General features: G+C 51.8%; 2 protein-coding genes across 2 annotated transcripts in view; one reads left to right on the top strand and one right to left on the bottom strand.

Moving 5' to 3' along the window:
- Window positions 1-2,247: 2,247 nt before the first annotated feature.
- On the top strand, window positions 2,248-8,824 carry lrp12 (low density lipoprotein receptor-related protein 12). The gene is made up of 11 exons (XM_080485517.1): window positions 2,248-2,786; window positions 3,530-3,586; window positions 3,907-4,042; window positions 4,215-4,417; window positions 4,697-4,944; window positions 5,101-5,250; window positions 5,322-5,543; window positions 5,607-5,873; window positions 5,996-6,198; window positions 6,280-6,412; window positions 7,211-8,824. Exons 1-11 carry the CDS (start codon window positions 2,753-2,755, stop codon window positions 8,108-8,110), a joined length of 2,553 nt encoding a protein of 850 aa, XP_080341643.1. The 5' UTR covers window positions 2,248-2,752; the 3' UTR covers window positions 8,111-8,824.
- A 24-nt stretch (window positions 8,825-8,848) lies between these two features.
- The window catches only part of LOC308122508 (regulating synaptic membrane exocytosis protein 2-like), a 39,340-nt gene continuing 28,378 nt past the window's right edge, over window positions 8,849-19,810 (bottom strand). Inside the window, exons 23-36 of the mRNA XM_080484335.1 lie at window positions 18,356-18,459; window positions 16,125-16,667; window positions 15,831-15,872; window positions 15,701-15,739; window positions 14,046-14,072; window positions 13,874-13,896; window positions 13,687-13,784; window positions 11,565-11,690; window positions 11,284-11,471; window positions 11,071-11,206; window positions 10,820-10,932; window positions 10,619-10,720; window positions 9,465-9,604; window positions 8,849-9,388 (exon numbers count right to left, since the gene is read on the bottom strand). Coding sequence (XP_080340461.1) covers window positions 9,200-9,388; window positions 9,465-9,604; window positions 10,619-10,720; window positions 10,820-10,932; window positions 11,071-11,206; window positions 11,284-11,471; window positions 11,565-11,690; window positions 13,687-13,784; window positions 13,874-13,896; window positions 14,046-14,072; window positions 15,701-15,739; window positions 15,831-15,872; window positions 16,125-16,667; window positions 18,356-18,459 — 1,870 coding nt within the window. The 3' untranslated portion in view covers window positions 8,849-9,199. The remainder of the gene's footprint in view (window positions 9,389-9,464; window positions 9,605-10,618; window positions 10,721-10,819; window positions 10,933-11,070; window positions 11,207-11,283; window positions 11,472-11,564; window positions 11,691-13,686; window positions 13,785-13,873; window positions 13,897-14,045; window positions 14,073-15,700; window positions 15,740-15,830; window positions 15,873-16,124; window positions 16,668-18,355; window positions 18,460-19,810) is intronic.

The raw sequence follows: 19,810 nt of genomic DNA, 5'->3' as shown, positions 1-19,810 counted from the left end.
GGGGGTAGCGGGGCCCGGGCGTTCTACCGCTGACAAGCGGCAGAACCCCGAAAGCGGCTTACCCCCTCAAGACCCTGCATGACTAAGTGTGGTTAAAATTGTGGGTGGTGCAAAGTCGGGGGAGGACCCAGACCGCAATTAAGTAGCCTGGACCCCCCACCTAGGCACCGCCCCACTCTTCCCTATTGTGGGGTAATATAAGGTGAGGTAAGGCAGGGAGGGTTCTGAGGGAGGGGGTCCCCCCGTCGCTAGGACCTTGGCCCAGCTGGACCCCCCGCGCTGCCCCACCCCACCCCCCGAGCGGCCGGCCTAGGACCAGGGGGGCCACACCCCCCCAAACAAGGCGCCGCAAGGGGACCCGGGCAGGGAGCCCCCACCCCACCCAACGGCCAGACAGCAGAGTCCGAGACCCGCAGGGCCCAGTGCGAGCCCAGCCGGAGGCCAGTGGCCAGGGCACCCCCCCTCATTCGCCCACTCCACACAGCCCCACACCCCAACCCACACACCCCAACCCACACACCCCAACTCACACACCCCAACTCACACGCACACGCACACCCTAAGCTGAACGCATCACTCTAAGCTGTCATCTATGAAGCCCGTTGTAACTTTACGGCTTATTTGTTTTCACAAATACATCTGCCAATGTTCACCATTCATCCGTGATCACCGAAATGTTACGAATAAAGCACTTATTGTAATAAGTTGTCTAAATGTTTAAAGTCCGACATCAGGACCGGCTTCTTATTGGATTTCTTTTTTCTTACCCTGCTGCGATTTTAAACTGTCTTCATGTGTAAAAACACATTATTATTATTCCTCCTAGGTCACTGAAATGGAACAAATAATTCACTTAACATGCTTTTTCTTCTTTTTGTACTTCCCCTGCCGAGATTTTAAACTAAGTCGTCTACATTGGAATCGTCTATCTGGGATGACGCCCAGGCTTTAGGTTGGTCTTTTCACAGTTGGTCCATTTGGTAATGACGTCATCTGATGTTTGATGAAACTGTGTGTTGTTTGGCCTGGAGAAGCTGAGGAGGCAAACTGAGTCTCAGAAATGGCTGAACCAGGGAGTCACCAGGACACCGTGACTCCTGCAGGTGTTCCAGGTATCTGGTCTGGATGTCCTGGTGACTCCTGCAGGTGTTCCAGGTATCTGGTCTGGATGTCCTGGTGACTCCTGCAGGTGTTCCAGGTATCTGGTCTGGATGTCCTGGTGACTCCTTCAGGTGTTCCAGGTATCTGGTCTGGATGTCCTGGTGACTCCTGCAGGTGTTCCAGGTATCTGGTCTGGATGTCCTGGTGACTCCTTCAGGTGTTCCAGGTATCTGGTCTGGATGTCCTGGTGACTCCTGCAGGTGTTCCAGGTATCTGGTCTGGATGTCCTGGTGACTCCTTCAGGTGTTCCAGGTATCTGGTCTGGATGTCCTGGTGACTCCTGCAGGTGTTCCAGGTATCTGGTCTGGATGTCCTGGTGACTCCTGCAGGTGTTCCAGGTATCTGGTCTGGATGTCCTGGTGACTCCTGCAGGTGTTCCAGGTATCTGGTCTGGATGTCCTGGTGACTCCTGCAGGTGTTCCAGGTATCTGGTCTGGATGTCCTGGTGACTCCTGCAGGTGTTCCAGGTATCTGGTCTGGATGTCCTGGTGACTCCTGCAGGTGTTCCAGGTATCTGGTCTGGATGTCCTGGTGACTCCTTCAGGTGTTCCAGGTATCTGGTCTGGATGTCCTGGTGACTCCTGCAGGTGTTCCAGGTATCTGGTCTGGATGTCCTGGTGACTCCTGCAGGTGTTCCAGGTATCTGGTCTGGATGTCCTGGTGACTCCTGCAGGTGTTCCAGGTATCTGGTCTGGATGTCCTGGTGACTCCTGCAGGTGTTCCAGGTATCTGGTCTGGATGTCCTGGTGACTCCTGCAGGTGTTCCAGGTATCTGGTCTGGATGTCCTGGTGACTCCCTGGTTCAGGCATTTTCACTTGTTCAGAGTTTTTTCCACTGTTTTGTGTGTTGGTGTTCTTAACCTTGTGTTGACATGTTGAAATGTTGTTTTAGATGTTTTGTTTTTGGTATGTGTGGTTTAGAGTTTTTAAAAACGCTTTGTGTTGTTCACATTCCTGCACACTGTCCTTCAAACGTAGAAAAGTAACGCGAGTACGATCACCATAAAGAACAAAACAACTTCGTGAGTATACTTGTGACATCACGGCACCGCGGGCGCGCATGAAGCGCGCGCCCCCGCTCGCTCTGTTGTTGTTGGGCTCGAGCAGTACGCTAGCGGCTAACGGCTCGGTGTGAGGATGCGCTCGGACCGGCTCGGCCGCCGCTGATCTCGGTCCTGGTTCTGTCCGTCGGCTCGGACCGACCCGGGTTAGCGCCTCCTCTCCGGGCTCGGTTTCCTCGCGGCTGCGCGGAGCTGTTATTTTCGCTTCACTCGCTCGCGGCCGCTCGGCCGACGTCTGCCCGGCCGCTCAGCCTCCGTTACCGGCTGGAATGCCCGTGCGAGCCGCGGTGCTCGGACACCCACCGACCCCACAACCGGAGAGCCGGGCCACGGATGCTCCCAGCGCATAACTCCCCCGCTGGCTTGGTTTTGCTCCGCTGGCCGCTCCGCCAGCCCCGCATCTTTTGTTTCCGATGCTAAGCTAACGGCTAAAGGCTACTGTCGGGTTTTGATTGACATGTCGCGAGCGCTGCAGTGACCTTGGGACTTCTCAGCTTCGTCATCTTCATCGCGACGACGTGCGGGTCAGGATGGCCCTGCTCCACCTGCTGCTGCTGCTCACAGGTGAGTCCCGCACGAGGCTGAGCTTACCTGGGCAGGTGAGTAATGCAAAGCACACAAGCAGCAGAGAACAAGGAGCTCTAAACATGAACAATGGGAGACCCCGAACGTTCTAGTGGACAGACCACCAAATTAGAATGTTATTACGGCGACTGCCAAAATAAAACTACAAAGTTGGATTGTTATTATAGTGACTGTCAAAATAAAACTACCAAGTCCCAGGAGAATATAAACGGGAAGTCATGACACCACGAAGGAAACGTTGTTGTGATTGTCTCTACTGAGCATGTGCAGAACTACCTGTTACTGCAGCCATGGTGACTTGAAGCAGAAGCAGGAGGCCTGAGGGTTTCCACAAAGTTCTGTTTTCTCCCGTTTCCATGTAGACACAGTTGGAGTGTTTTCAAAAAGTTGTTCTTTCAGTAGCTGTGGTTACATGGAGCAAAAGTAATTCCAATTAAATGCTGACTCAATAAAATTTTCACCATATAAACATTTCCGTGTGATTCTATATAAGCCAGTGACTCCGAGCACCGTTGTCATGCTAAACGCTATGAAGGTTTTGTTTTTTCAACTGAAAGTGTTGTTGGGTAAATGGGGCTTCAGCTTCTCGAGTACGACTGGAGCAACACAGCGAGGAAGAACCTGAAGCGATGGCGGGCGAACCCACCTGTGATGCCAATGCTATAGTAGCGTAGTGTTAGCAGGTTAGTTAGCACGCTCATGATGTTTCCTCCTTTTTCCAGGATTGGTTGCTGCTGCTCAAAGGAACGACAACGTCTACGTCTCCGGTGTTTCTAATGGTGAGACACTCACGCTCCCCTCAACATCTTCTGATCTTTTTATTGAAAACCTCCATGTTTGTCATGATGGTGACCAGAGTCCACGAGTTCGTCTGCGATCAGCTGGAGCTCAAGATCAAGCACACACAGTAATGTGTGTGTGTGTGTGTGTGTGTGTGTGTGTGTGTGTGTGTGTGTGTGTGTGTGTGTGTGTGTGTGTGTGTGTGTGTGTGTGTGTGTGTGTGTGTGTGTGTGTGTGTGTGTGTGTGTGTGTGTGTGTGTGTGTGTGTGTGTGTGTGTGTGTGTGTGTGTGTGTGTGTGTGTGTGTGTGTGTGTGTCAGCTTGCGGTGAGGTTGCAGAGCTCCTGCGTGCTTCCAGTGGCGTCATCACCAGTCCCGGGTGGCCCTTCCAGTATCCGACCCGACTCAACTGCAGCTGGAACATCAGAGCACGGCCTGGAGACGCCATCACTGTCAGGTACCACGCCGCGTTCAGGCACCGCGCCGCGTTCAGGCACCGCACCGCTGCATTCAAGCGCCATTCATACACTGTGGGATTCTGTGCTGCGTTCAGGTTCTGAGTGCATTCAGGTTTTGTGCTGCTTTCGTGGCTCTTGGAGTTGTGTTCACAGTCTTGATCTGTTCTGCAGTTTCCAGGACTTCGACTTGCAGGGCTCGCACCGCTGCACCTCAGACTGGATGTCCATCAGCAGCTACAGGAGTCTGGACGGGCTGCGGGTGTGTGGCTCGTCCCTGCCGCCCCCCTACATCACCTCCCAGGACCACGTGTGGATCCACTTCCACTCTGACGACAGCCTGACGGGGAAAGGTTTCAGACTGTCCTACGTCAGCGGTGAGCAAGGATGGCACGGTGGAGCAGTGGTTTGAACATGACTCCATCACTGGTCTTGACCCGTGTGTGTGTGTGTGTGTGTGTGTGTGTGTGTGTGTGTGTGTGTGTGTGTGTGTGTGTGTGTGTGTGTGTGTGTGTGTGTGTGTGTGTGTGTGTGTGTGTGTGTGTGTGTGTGTGTGTGTGTGTGTGTGTGTGTGTGTGTGTGTGTGTGTGTGTGTGTGTGTGTGTGTGTGTGTGTGTGTGTGTGTGTGTGTGTGTGTGTGTGTGTGTGTGTTCTAGGTAAGTTGGAGGCCTCCAGCTGTGATGTGGATCAGTTCCATTGCTCCAACGGTAAATGTGTCCCTGACTGGTGGCGCTGTAACTCCATGGATGAGTGCGGCGACAACTCGGACGAGGAGCTGTGCGTCGACTCGCCGTTCTCCTTCCAGCCCTGCAGCCTCAACCAGTTCCCCTGCTTGTCCCGCTACACCCGCGTCTACACCTGCCTGCCCCACAGCCTGCGATGTGACGGCAGCATCGACTGCCAGGTGACCCGCCGCTCCCTCTCTGCTGCTGGTTGCTGACCTTGTCGTCATTGCTGCTGTTGCGACTGTCGTTGCTGTCATCATGTTTGCTCAACGTTATTGTTGTTGTTGTTGTTGTTGTTGTTGACCTTACTCTTGTTGTTCATGTTGTTGTCGTAGGACCTGGGTGATGAGATCGACTGTGACCTTCCCACCTGTGGCGAATGGTTGAGGAACTTCTATGGTTCTTTCAGTTCCCCAAACTATCCTGACTTTTACCCCCCGGGGAGCAACTGTACCTGGCTGATCGACACTGGAGACCACCGCAAGGTGAGTGCCTTGTGCACCTGACCCACCCTGACACCGGCTGACCCCTGACCCCTCTGTGTGGTGCCCTGCAGGTCATCCTCAGGTTCACCGACTTCAAACTGGACGGAACCGGCTATGGCGACTACGTGAAGGTGTATGACGGCCTGGAGGAGAACCCTCGCCGTCTCCTGCGGGTTCTGACCGCGTTTGATTCCCGGGCGCCGGTCGCTGTGGTTTCATCGTCGGGTCAGCTCAGGGTTCACTTCTACGCTGACAAAATCAACGCCGCCAGAGGGTTCAACGTCACCTACCAGGTAGGTCTGCGTTATGGGGTTCGCCCTGGGCCGGTCTGGTTCTGAGCAGTCTCTGCTCCGCAGGTGGACGGGTTCTGCCTGCCCTGGGAAGTCCCCTGTGGGGGCAACTGGGGCTGCTACACCGAGCAGCAGCGCTGCGACGGTTTCTGGCACTGCCCCAACGGCCGCGACGAGCAGAACTGCTCCACCTGCCAGGAGGACGAGTTTCCCTGCTCCAGGAACGGCGCCTGCTACCCGCCATCGGACCGCTGCAACTACCAGAATCGCTGCCCCAACGGGTCGGACGAGAAGAACTGCTTCTTCTGCCAGCCAGGCAACTTCCACTGCAAGGTGACTCCTCCAAGTCCAAGTCCGGTCTGTAACCGTGTGACAGTGACGTGATGTCATGGAAACATTAGGCTCCGCCCTCCCAGTTCTCTAAGGCTGTGTATGTGTGTGTGTGTATGTTGCAGAATAACCGCTGTGTGTTTGAGTCCTGGGTGTGCGACGCGCAGGACGACTGCGGTGACGGCAGCGACGAGGAGAGCTGCCCGGTCGTCGTGCCAACCAGAGTGATCACGGCGGCCGTCATCGGCAGCCTGATCTGCGGCCTCCTGCTCGTCATCGCGCTCGGCTGCACCTGCAAGCTCTACTCGCTGCGCATGTTTGAACGCAGGTCAGCCTCCAACCGGTTCTCCGGACACGATCCTCCTGCGATTGGCCGCTGTAATCACAGCGCTGTGATTGGTCTCCACAGGTCGTTTGAGACTCAGCTGTCCAGAGTGGAGGCGGAGCTATTGAGGAGGGAAGCCCCGCCTTCTTACGGCCAGCTGATTGCGCAGGGCCTCATCCCGCCGGTGGAGGATTTCCCAGTGTGCTCGGGGAGTCAGGTAACCTGAGCATTGTGATTAAAATGAGTCATGATGATCAATACGTCAAGTTTAACGTCAATGTGACATCAACATTCACAAGACGCGGCGGGAAAATAAGTATTTGATTGTTTCCCAAAGAACTGAGAGCTCTGGAATTTTAATCGTAGCTACACTTTAACTGTAAGAGACAGGATTTGTTTGTAGGATGAAAACAAGCTGAATCACAACCTGCGACGACGTGATTGTTCAAGAATAAAGCATCAGAAGCGTGCGCCGTGCGTTCACGAAAAAGAAGGTCGTGAAGCATGAACTACGCTCTGGTGGTGTTTGGAGAGAAATCCCCAAAAGTTTTAATTCACATCCCAGAAGTGAGAAGTTTTGCAATTGTGGCTGCAAAGCATCTATTTGGGTTTAACTCCAGTTAAACGTTGTTTCGTATTGTTTTGTTAGTCAGTGGACATAAGGCAGCAGCGTCGTCGTCGCCTCTCATATCTGACACCGTCGGATGTTAATCGCAGTTTGTTTTTGGTCGGAGGCCATGACGACGTCTGTGGACGTCTCTTGAACCGTCTCACGATGCAACATAGGACCAAAGATATGGTCCCGACTCACCGTTGTTAACTTTTGTCTGGGCCGTCTGAAGATCGCAGTGTGCGTCGCGGGCGGTGGAAGATCTTCTTACCGTCACTGTGTCAAATACTGTATCGTCAAACCAGAAATCAGCAGCACAAACAACTTAAACGGTTTGGTTCTGAGCAGTCTCAGAACACTCATCACATCAAGGTTCTGATGGTTCTGATGGTTTTGTGCTTGCAGGCATCTGTTCTGGAGAACCTCCGCCTTGCGGTGCGCTCTCAGCTGGGCTTCACGTCTCTCCGCCTGCCTTCCTCCGGTCGTCATAGCAACCTGTGGCGCCGGCTCTTCAGCTTCTCGCGGTCGCGGCGGTCCGGTTCTCTGGCTCTGGTCTCTGCAGACCTAGAGGACGGCGCAGGCAGCGGCACCACCGGGAGCCCCGGCTCGGACCTGCTGTCTCCAGACTCGGACGACACGGATACGGAAGGGGAGCGCGTGCGGGAGCGTGGCGGCGGCGCAGCGGGTGGGCCCGTGTCCCCACTCCCACAGAAAGTTCCGCCCCTCTCCACAGTGGAGGCAGTCGCATCCATCATGTTGTCGGCGTCTTCTGCGATCTCATCATCGGGCCAGGACGGGCTGCGAGACGCCACGCCCCCTTCCAGCCCCGTTGCCACGGTAACCTCCCATCCAGATTCAGAGGCCGAGGTCCAGCCCACTTCCACCCTGCAGCGCCTGGCCCACAACCTGCACCGCCTCGCCAGGAACTGGACCAGAACCGGCCAGGATCCGGGCCAGAGCTGGACCAATCACAGCCCTCTGCATCAGCTGGAGACGGGAAGGGGCGTGGTCGAAGCCAGCGAGCGGCGCAGCAGTAGAGAAGAAGACGAAGACGTGGAGCTCCTGATCCCCGTCTCTGACTCCGACACGTCATCCTCGTCCTCGCTGCTCGCCGACGTCCGGCAGCCGCTGCTGGAGCCGCACCCCTCCTCTGCCACGGGCCACACCCCCCGCCGTCACCGTAGAAACGGCAGCGGCCCCTGTGAACACTGCGGGATCGTCCACACAGCACAGATTCCCGACGCCTGCAGGGAGGTGGCGGGAAAGACGGAGAGCAGCGATGACGAGCTGCTGCTGCTATGCTAACACGCTAACCGACGCTAACATGGTCCCTGGTAGCTTCCGGTCTTATTTCCTCATTAACAGTTAGCATCTCAATAGCCGCGAGGCTACAATGTTAACATGTTGGCGCCGACTGATGTGCTTAGCTGCTAGCACACGTTAGCGATCTGTCCTGATTACTGGTTGACGTCACCAATCGGGTGATGATGGTACGACCGTCTAAAGTGTCCCTGTCCGTCCTTTAACCCTCTTGCTCCCTGGTGCGACTGTAAATAGAGTCCTGACTGGACCGATGGTTCCTGGGAGAACTTTAGCGACCTTGACGGCGGTCATGTGACCAGCAGAGGCAGCTAACAGGCTACTTCCTGGAAGCACCAACACAGCTGTCACTCAAACTGATGTGTGGGGCCTCACCTGGTCACATGATCGCCCTCCACGTCTGGTCCTGGAGCTTCTCCTACAAGTTCAGTGTTGCGATTGTGTGAAAGGTCAAAGGTCAGGAGTGATGTTTACACTTCATACTGAACCAGGACCAGAGCAGAGTGCAAGCTCTGCCTTTCTGACCTCATCTGAGTGTGACTGTATATTTATTATTATTATTATTATTATTATTATTGTTGTTGTTGTTGTTAGTAAAATGGCTCTTTGTTGTTGTTTTTCCTGACCTGCATGGTTCCAGTTGGGTTTTTTTTCTGTAAAGTTTAAACTGCACTAAACATTAAAGTCTGTTTCACTCCCGAGTCATGCGAGCGCCTCGTCCTTCACGTTCTCACAAAGTGTTTCACAGTCTTTTTATTTTTTGCAGTTTACATTCACTGGTTGAAGGTTCTCCTCGTGGTTTGGAGGTGGATGTTCTCCACGTTTCTTCGTTCCATGCAGAGAAATCATAAAGCAGCCATGTTTTTTTCCCCATCTCCATGAAAGCAGTCCGCTGTGATTGGCTGACAGCTGGAGGCCACAAGATGCCGTTTTTGAGGCAGATTGTGGGCGGAGCCTCTATAATCGCTGACGTCCTCATGCAGCATGCAGCAACACAAGAGGATCATTGGACTTTGTGAAGCTTCGCCCAGCAGCTACAAGTCCCTGGAACACCCGTCGGTCGGCCTCCTGACGCTATGGCTTCCCGCCCTCTGTCTCCTTATTGGTCAGGGGGGCTAAGGCGGGGTCGACCAACGATGTGGCGGGAAACAGCTTGAACCAGCCGATCACCATGTTGGACAGATCCAGATCGTCCAGCAGGATCTGAGCGGCGCCCATGAAGGATTTATGGTCCATCCGACCGTAATCGCCCCACACGATTATCTGCACAGAGAGACGGCGTGAGTGACGGACACACGGGATGTGGGCGTGTCAAGCAGTTTGATTGACAGCCGTTTACCTGCAGCACCTTTCCCTCAGGGTTTTCTTCAAACTGCAGCTGCTGCTGATAAAGAGGGTCCAACGTCTTCCTCGCCAGGCGGGTTCGTCTCTTCAACACACACTTTCCGTTGTCCATCAGGTACACCTTCACATACGGAGCTGCACACACACACACACACACACACACTCGCACTCAAAAACTCTGCCAGAGTTTCCATCTGATATTTTTCCACGCAGAGCATGACTGCACATGGAAACGACTATTTCTATGACACATATTGTTTTTTTAGCAATGTGGATAAATGTGCAATGCCATAGGCGGCCCTCGGGGGGCGTCGGTGTGCTGCAGCACGCGCCAAAGGGGTTTATTTAGATTGTTTTTTCTGTGTGAATGTTATAATTTGTTGTCTGGTTAATTAATAAATACACCAATAAAACAGTGTAATGTGATTCAGCCAGTTGGTGCAGTGCATGCAGTAACCTTTGACCTTACCACTTCCTGTTACTAAGAGGTTACTGGTTACTGGTTACTGGTTACTTCCTGGTGACTGCCTAATGGACAGGAATAAAACATGGAGCGCTTTTTTCAAAAAAAATGGAAAAAATCATTGATGCCTTCACTCTAAACCACAACTGACATATTAATTATGATGATTTGATTCTTATAATCTAATGGTGAGTGCATGATTTTGCCTATTTAGTGATTGAGATCTAAATTCTGACTCCTGGTTATCTCTGTGTTTATTAATATGTCGTTAGATTAGTGGAGGTTCTGGTGACTAGCAGCAGGAGGTGGTGTCTTTATGTTTGTTTTGCTTCATGCTGCTGCTGCGGCTCCATCAGGGACATTCTGCTGTTAAAGTTAAAGTGACAGGCTTTTAACCCATCATCTTCATCACTTTGGCTAAATATCTTAGCGTATTGTGTCAGATAATAATGAACTAGAAGATAAACTAGAGATCCCTAAATTCCCCAGAATCGCCGCTGAATGATGGAGCTGATGATCAGAGCAGCAGCAAATCAAACTTTCTGCCGTGAGCGTGAGCGTGAGCGTGCGTGTGTGCGTGTGCGCGTGTGCGCGTGTGTGTGTGCGTGTGTGTGTGCGTGTGTGTGCGCGTGCGTGTGTGCGTGTGCGCGTGCGCGTGCGTGTGCGTGTGCGTGTAGCAGGTTGACCTGGTGTGTTCTTGTTGCCTTGTTTACCCACGAGCCCTCGCGCTCGGATCACCTCCACATCCAGGCGCTCCTTCCTGTACACCATCCCAATCTGGATGTCACCTGACCAACACAGCCAATCAGAGCGGCTCATGTGACGTGATGTCACACACCTTTGTAAACACACTTCAGCCGGATTCGTCACGTCTGGTTGGTCCTTACCCATGGGAGGCGTGGCCAGAGTCTGCCTCCCGGCCAGCTGGGCGGGGCCTAATCCCTCCAGGAAGCCAGTGAACTGTTTGTCCGACGCAAGTTTCACGCCAGGGAAGATCAACCTGCAGAGACAGGGCACAGCCAAGAACTAAATGATCTGTACTTCCTGTTTCCGTGGGTCAGCTGGCTGATGTTTCCTTGGTTTCTGTCTCTGTCCTCTCCTTTGTCTCTGTCTAACCTCCAACCATGAGGACGCTTACGCTCCGGGTTTGGGCTCCTCGGCGTCCGGGTCTCGGCTCGGCTGTCGGGTGAAACGAGATTTGAATTCGACGGCCAAACCAGTTTCTACGCTGCGCTGCACCGGGAGTCTGATCACCTTCTTCTTCTTCTCCTCCTCTGGAGACACAAGACACTAGTTACCCACTCTGACTAGTTACTCTTTCTGACGAGTTCCGCCCTCTGGGACTAGTTACCCTCGGGGTTGAGCTGCGAGGCGCTCTGGCTCTTCTTGCCCAGTCCCACCATTCCCATCATTCGGGCTCCGAAGCTCGATCGTCGCTTCTTGTCGTCGTCGTCGTCGTCGTTGTTTCTTCCCAAAGAACAAATGTCTCCGCCCACGCTGGAGGACTTGGTGAGTGGTGCTCCGGCCGACGCTGCCGCCCTGGAGGAGGAGATCGGTATAATACACCTGTCAGTCACTGCAAGATGAGGGGCAGACACCTGGAAAGAAGTGCCTCAGTGGTCGGTTTCTTACTTTGCTGCCTGAGGCTCCTCCTCCCCTCCTCCTTCGTCCAGTGATTGGCTCTTCTCCAGCGTAGCTCCTCCCTCTGCTGCCCCCACAGCTTCCTCTACCGATTGGCCCTCCAGAGAGTCCATAAGACTGTGTCAGCCAATCAGTGGGCGGCAGCATGCAGAGGTCAGAAACACGTGAGAGGGTTGATGCATCACTTGAAAACTGGAGGTACATCCGAATAGTCCCTCCTATCTCCTTTCCTATTTACTTTACCTCAACCCTGGATGACATCACGGGGTTAAGGAAAGGAGTTAGGAGGCTTCCTAAAGGAGTTAAGGAAAGGTGTTAGGAGGCTTCCTAAAGGAGTTAGTAAAGGTGTTAGGAGGCTTCCTAAAGGAGTTAAGGAAAGGTGTTAGGAGGCTTCCTAAAGGAGTTAGTAAAGGAGTTAGGAGTCTTCCTAAAGGAGTTAGGAAAGGAGTTAGGAGTCTTCCTAAAGGAGTTAAGGAAAGGTGTTAGGAGGCTTCCTAAAGGAGTTAAGGAAAGGTGTTAGGAGGCTTCCTAAAGGAGTTAAGGAAAGGTGTTAGGAGGCTTCCTAAAGGAGTTATTAAAGGAGTTAGGAGGCTTCCTAAAGGAGTTAAGGAAAGGTGTTAGGAGGCTTCCTAAAGGAGTTAGGAGTCTTCCTAAAGGAGTTAGTAAAGGAGTTAGGAGGCTTCCTAAAGGAGTTAGTAAAGGAGTTAGGAGTCTTCCTAAAGGAGTTAGGAGGCTTCCTAAAGGAGTTAAGGAAAGGTGTTAGGAGGCTTCCTAAAGGAGTTAGTAAAGGAGTTAGGAGGCTTCCTAAAGGAGTTAGGGAAAAGCGATCACGTTCTTGTGACCATCAGACCACACTTCCATTGTCGTAATAATAATGTGACGGCGGCGCAGGTTAGTGATGTCAGCTCTGGTGAAAAAACTACAAATTTCTGAAAATGAACTACAAAAAGCACATTTCTCCCACGTTCCCCTGAGGTTCTAACCTCTGATCTAATGTCAAATATCTCAGGTTGGAATGTAAAGCAAAGGAAAAGAGGAACTAAAGGGAAACGGCTGCCAGGTGAATGAAGAACCAATCAGAGTGAGAACAGGCTGCACTACTACTGGACTGGAACGCTCCGATGAGCGGGTTCCTTTAAATGTTGTCGCCGCAAGGAATTGTGGGGGAACATGATCTGGTCTCCTTTGGTAAAGGAAGCGTCAGTGGTTCCTAGGCTAAAGGAGGTTCTAAAGGAAGCGTCAGTGGTTCCTAGGCTAAAGGAGGTTCTAGAGGAAGCGTCAGTGGTTCCTAGGCTAAAGGAGGTTCTAAAGGAAGCGTCAGTGGTTCCTAGGTTAAAGGAGGTTCTAAAGGAAGCGTCAGTGGTTCCTAGGCTAAAGGAGGTTCTAGAGGAAGCGTCAGTGGTTCCTAGGCTAAAGGAGGTTCTAGAGGAAGCGTCAGTGGTTCCTAGGCGAAAGGAGGTTCTAAAGGACGCGTCAGTGGTTCCTAGGCTAAAGGAGGTTCTAAAGGAAGCGTCAGTGGTTCCTAGGCTAAAGGAGGTTCTAAAGGAAGCGTCAGTGGTTCCTAGGCTAAAGGAGGTTCTAGAGGAAGCGTCAGTGGTTCCTAGGCGAAAGGAGGTTCTAAAGGAAGCGTCAGTGGTTCCTAGGTTAAAGGAGGTTCTAAAGGAAGCATCAGTGGTTCCTAGGCTAAAGGAGGTTCTAAAGGAAGCATCAGTGGTTCCTAGGCTAAAGGAGGTTCTAGAGGAAGCGTCAGTGGTTCCTAGGCTAAAGGAGGTTCTAAAGGAAGCGTCAGTGGTTCCTAGGCTAAAGGAGGTTCTAAAGGAAGCATCAGTGGTTCCTAGGCTAAAGGAGGTTCTAGAGGAAGCATCAGTGGTTCCTAGGCTAAAGGAGGTTCTAAAGGAAGCATTGAGCCTCCTTTCCTTTGCTTAGTGAGAATTCCAACGCTCCTTATAATGGCCGCCACTTAAACACTCCCGGGGTTAAGGAGAAGTGGATAGGAAAGGAGATAGGAAGGACTATTAGGAGATAGGAGGGACTATTAGGAGATAGGAGGGACATTCGGACGTACCAAGGTCTTATCGAAATTCCTTGTTGCTGCTCTCTGATAGGTTCTCACCTCATGCTGCGAGCCAGTCGACTCTCTGACATGTTGGACACAGACGACACGTCGCTGACGTCAGAGTCCGACGACCTAAAGGACAAACTGTCCCTCATCTGTGGAGAAAGGGCAGAGGTCAGGAGTCAGAGGACGAAGGGTCAAAGGTCAAGTCAGGCAGGTCAGATTGTTTACGACGTCCGCTCACCTTGGAAACGTCTTTCATCAAACCTGCAGAGACACGAGAGCAGCGTTAGTGAAGTTGCAGCTTTATTCCACAAGGTTCAGTCAGTCGTACATTATTGAATAAATGTGATGAAATAACGAGCGACGCGGCATCAAGCCGATAAACTCAGACAGGAAGTGGAAGGCGTCTTTACCTTCTCTGCTGGCAGGTATCAGCTCACCTTCACAGAACAAGAACAAAAACTATCGTTCAACTTTTAATCTCACACTCGCTGCATAAAAAGTTTGATTTGATTGATTGATGGGTGAATACATGAAAGAGTGAATTAATGGAGGGATCAATACATAAAGGCATGAAAACATGAAGAGATGAACATATGGAAGGGAAACAGGTGAAGGGAGGGACACATGAAGGGAGGGACACATGAAGGGATAGACACATGAAGGGAGGGACACATGAAGGGAGGGACACATGAAGGGAGGGAAACAGGTGAAGGGATGGACACATGAAGGAGGGACACATGAAGGGATGGACACATGAAGGGAGGGACACATGAAGGGAGGGAAACAGGTGAAGGGATGGACACATGAAGGGAGGGACACATGAAGGGATTGACACATGAAGGGATGGACACATGAAGGGAGGGACACATGAAGGGAGGGACACATGAAGGGATAGACACATGAAAAGAATGGACACATGAAGGGATGGACACATGAAGGGACACATGAAGGGGGGAAACAGGTGAAGGGATGGACACATGAAGGGAGGGACACATGAAGGGAGGGACACATGAAGGAACACATGAAGGGATGGACACATGAAGGGATGGACACATGAAGGGAGGGACACATGAAGGGACTCATGAGTGGACAAAGCTACAAAGGGATGAATATGTTGAGGGATGAACACATGAATGGATGAATTCATGGGTGATGAAGACGTAGGAAGAAACTCATGGAGGGATCATGGGATCACTAAGACGAAGAAAGTGGATCACATCAGTCCAGTTCTGCGGTCTTGGCAGCGGCTCCCTGTTTGTCAGAGGAGAGATTTTAAAATCCTGCTGCTGGTCTTCAGAGCTTTGGATGGTTTAGGACCAACATACATCAGTGACCTCCTAACTTGGTCTGAACCAACTGGACCACTGAGGTCATCAGGACCAGGTCTTCTATCAGAACCAAACACAGAGAAGGTGCGTTGAGCTTCTATGCTCCTCAAATCTGGAACGAACTCCCAGAAAACTGGAGATCAGCTGAAACTCTCAGCACATTGAAGTCCAGGTTGAAGACTCACCTGTCCTCAGCTGCCTTTGACTAAATATTATTTACTTTACTATTTTAACTCAAACTCTGTAACTTTTCTGTTTTTAATCTTTATTCTGAAAATTTTAATGAATTTTTTTATTGTTTTGAAAAATGTGTTTTCTAATGTGTTTTTATCTGCTGTTTTAATGTGAAGGACTTTGAATCACCTTGTTGTTGAAATGTGTGATATAAATAAACTTGCTTTACTTTGAAAGTCTGGGAGGGTCAGAGACATGAAGGGGTGAAGACATGAAGGGACAGCAGACTGACTCCAGGTCTTTCTAGTTCACAGTACAGGCAAACAGGGGACACGTCTGACGGCGGGCTCAGCTACAAGAAGACACGCCTGCTAGTGGGCGGGACTAACAAGGCGCACGCCTGCTAGTGGGCGGGACTAACAAGGCGCACGCCTGCTAGTGGGCGGGACTAACAGGGCGCACACCTACACGTGGGCAGAGCTAACAAGCCACATGTCTGCTAGTGGGCGGGGCTAAAAGTTGACAGGCTTGCCAGTAGGCGGGGTCAACAGGGGCTATAATACCATTGGCACTCTTCTTCTGCTGGTCCTCCCATGTGACCTCTGCTTCAGACAGACACAAACAGTTCAGACGGCGGTACAGGAACACCTGTACAGGTAGGAGCACCTGAACTGTCGGACACCTGGCACTCGCCTTTTCTGCTTCCTCCAGGTGTCGCTGAACGCCGCTCCGCCTCTGACGACGTCAGTGTGATGTCACCAAGATGAATTAACAAATGGTTGAATGATTAAGATATTGGAGGTCTGATACATATACTGAGCAGCTAAATGACAATCAACTGCTTCTATTGTTCTATTGGTTCAGACGGTTCTGCTGGTTTGAAGTTCTACTGGTTCTACTGGTTCTACTGGTTCTCACAGTTTGGAGGTTCTGCTGGGTTCACTGGCGCTGCACTTGAAAAACACGTCAAACCTCTTTGGAACGTACCTGGAGTTTGTGGGGGTGCTGCAGTGGATGGAGTGGGTGAGGGGGCGGGGGATGGACATGGGGTCGGAGAAGGTGGAGGGGGAAGGACGGATTCTGGAGGAGGCTGTGATTGGGTGGGAGGAGTTGGAGACAGAGCTTGTGCAAGTGAAAATGGTTCAGGAGGTGCTGGTACAGGTGGAGGTGGTGCAGGTGCAGCAGTGGGTGGTACAGGTGGAGGTGGTGCAGGTGCAGCAGTGGGTGGTACAGGTGGAGGTGGTGCAGGTGCAGCAGTGGGTTGTACAGGTGCAGGTGGTGCTGGTGTAGCAGTGGGTGGTACAGATGCAGGGGGTGCTGATGTAGGTGCAGGTGGTGCAGCAGTGGGTGGTACAGGTGTGGGTATTGCAGCTGCAGGGGGTGCTGGTGCTACAGTTGGAGGTGGTGGGTGGGGCGGTGCTTGGATTCGTATGAGAGGAGGTGCATGTGGATTGATGGGGGGTGGGGTCTGCTGGAGGAGTGTGGGGGAGTGAACTGGTGGTGCTCCTGTGGTGGAGGGCATGGCCAAAACTTAGATCGAGCAGAAGTTTGAGAAAAAGGAAAAAGGAAGAACAAATGAGACCATGAATGTTCCTCAAGCTGACCAATGTCAGGACTACATTACTCTCCAGCCCTCCATGGGGGCTTTTCCACCAGAAAGAACCAGGTTCTAGTTCTGGTCCAGGACCAGCCTTAGCACCAGTTCTTTGTCTTTCCACTGCCAAAGCTGCGACCAGACAGGAGCTAAACTGCTGCTACACTGGCTCCACTTCATAGCTGGACCAGAGAGGAGCCAGACTGGGACCAGAGAGGAGCCAGACTGGGACCAGAGAGGAGCCAGACTGGGACCAGAGAGGAGCCAGACTGGGACCCGACGCATCATCAGCTGGGGGTGGAGCTATCTCTGGAGGTACCTCCAGAGGAGCTGAGGAGCTGCAGCCGTTGAGCAAGGCAGTGTGAGGCTGCAGGGGGCGCTCTGCTCCGCTCCAAGACGCGGAGTGTTTACCTAGGTTACCATGGAAACGGCTGTAGAGCAGTTCTATCATTCTACACCTCCATTCCTCCATGTTGAAGCTTTTGATTCAGACACGTCCAGAAATAAAGTGAAAGGAGCAGAAAGTCACTATGGAATGTTGGAATGGTGAAAAATAAGATCCAAGATCATTCAGGTTATTATTGTCCCTCTATGTCCACTCTGGAGCTCTGGGCTAAAGCAAGACGGACGTGAACAAACACCAATAGAGAGACGAAGAGACGTAATGTCATCTTTCTCTTTGGTGCTTCAGAGGTTCAGGTCAGACTAGATGGAGCGACCCGGACTAAACCCCTGGTCCAGTCCGTCTCCTGGTTCCTGGACGAGGCTGTCAGTGTGAAATTGGTGAAATCAGTGACGTATCACGTTTTGGAGTGACGCAATGACGTGGCTGCCACTTGGCTCCGTTAACGGTGGAAAAAGAACCGGTTCTTTGGTGGTGCTCATTTAAGAACCGGCTCTGGCACCGGTCCTGAACTAGAACCTGGTTCTTTTTGGTGGAAAAGCCCTACAGGACAACAGGAACTGGGACAGGGACCGCAAGGACAAACTCTTTGAAAGTATCTGAACTTCTGTGATTCAGACTGAGGAATGAACCTCACAGAACACTTGGATCTCAGACCCTTCAAATCCTCAAGAACCCCATGAATGCTGTCTAAAGTTCACGAGAGCTGATCCCCCTCCTGGGGGCTCTCTGAGGGTCCAGGACCTTTGTGGGCGGCGCTCACAGCACTGAACAGAGTTGATTGGCTGCGTCAAGATTCACAAGCATTTGTAAACATGTCCCTCTGAGGAGTTCATTGTACCTCGGTTACCATGGTCACCAGTCGTGTCTTCAGCCTGTTGCATCACTGCACACTGAAACCTTTAAGATGCCATGTTGGGTTTTCTCTTGGCCCACGCACGCACACGCGCACGCGCACGCGCACACGCACACGCACACGCACACGCACACGCACACGCACACGCACGCACACACCCTACAGGTCCTAAAGTGAACCGGTCTAAAGAGGTCCACTGTCCGTACCGGTCTGCACCAGCTCACAGGAAACCCCTCCATCTGAGACACAACGTTAAACCAAGCAGAATGAACAGACGGATTGACATGTGACTCTAACATGGACGTGTCCCGACCTGCTGCCCGGCTGCTTGGAGGAATCACCCGACAGGTGGCTCACATACGTACTTTCAGCTCCTTTGGGTGGGACGGTGGGCAGCTGGCGTCCACGGCGGCCGTAGACCGGCGTCCCCGTTGGGCTCGTCAGGTTGGAACCACTGCAAGCAGTCGCCCTGCCAGAGTCCAAAGCACCACAATGAAATCCATGACTTGACAGGTTCGCCCAAGTCTGTGTGCATCTTTCCAAGTCTGGCAGGTTCTCTGACTCGGTCTGTCTATCTGCATCTCTCCGGTCTCTCCGAACCTGTGAGAGTCTCCTTGAATCTGTCAATCTGTCAGAGCCTCTCAGAGGTTCTCCCACTCTGTTACAGTCTCTGAAAGTCCGTCTGAATCTCTAGAAGTCTGTTAGTCTCTGACAGTCTCTGAAAGTCTCTGAAAGTCTCTGAAAGTCTCTGAAAGTCTCTGAAAGTCTCTGAAAGTATCTGACAGTCTCTGACAGTCTCTGAAAGTCTCTGAAAGTATCTGACAGTCTCTGAAAGTCTCTGACAGTCTCTGAAAGTCTCTGAAAGTATCTGAAAGTATCTGACAGTCTCTGACAGTCTCTGAAAGTCTCTGAAAGTATCTGACAGTCTCTGAAAGTCTCTGACAGTCTCTGAAAGTCTCTGAAAGTCTCTGAAAGTATCGGAAAGTATCTGACAGTCTCTGAAAGTATCTGAAAGTCTCTGACAGTCTCTGAAAGTCTCTGAAAGTCTCTGAAAGTCTCTGACAGTCTCTGAAAGTCTCTGAAAATCTCTGACAGTCTCTGACAGTCTCTGAAAGTCTCTGAAAGTCTCTGAAAGTATCTGAAAGTCTCTGAAAGTATCTGACAGTCTCTGACAGTCTCTGAAAGTATCTGAAAGTCTCTGAAAGTCTCTGAAAGTATCTGAAAGTCTCTGAAAGTATCTGACAGTCTCTGACAGTCTCTGACAGTCTGCCTGTCACAATCTCTCTGAGTCTGTCTGTGTCCCTTCGAGTTTGACCAAGTCTTATCAAGTCTGCCAGAGTTCAGAGGAAACTGAGGACCTGGAAATCATGTCTCGCAATGAAACAAAAGCTTCTGGGAACTCAGGCAAAACCTAAAAAAGCAAACTAAAATAAATAATACTACTAATAAGGCAGATGCTGGATGCAGAACACATGCGAGAAAAGAACAAAATCTTTATCCAACAGAAAGTAGATCGCTGGTCTGGGAGTGATGCTGCACCATAGTGATGTCACACCATGCAGTGATGTCATGCTGTGGAGTGAGTCCTACAACACTCTGGGGTGATGTCATCTTGGCGGGTTGTCCCGTCACTCATTAGCAGGTGTTTGAAGGAATGGGGGTGTGGTCAGCACATGCAGCAAACACCAAGCTGGAAGAACTGCTCTCTGATTGGTCAGCTGCGTATCACCTGATCAGACCAGGAGAGGGGGGGGCAGAGCATCCGGACCTCAGGTGGGCGGAGTCTGCCCGCTCAGTGATCGTCCACGGGTCAGCGGAGC

The sequence above is a fragment of the Lipophrys pholis genome (genome assembly GCF_963383615.2).
Source record: "Lipophrys pholis genome assembly, chromosome: 17".
Classification (NCBI taxonomy): Eukaryota; Metazoa; Chordata; class Actinopteri; order Blenniiformes; family Blenniidae; genus Lipophrys; species Lipophrys pholis.
This window is presented reverse-complemented; position numbering and strand designations above follow the sequence as displayed.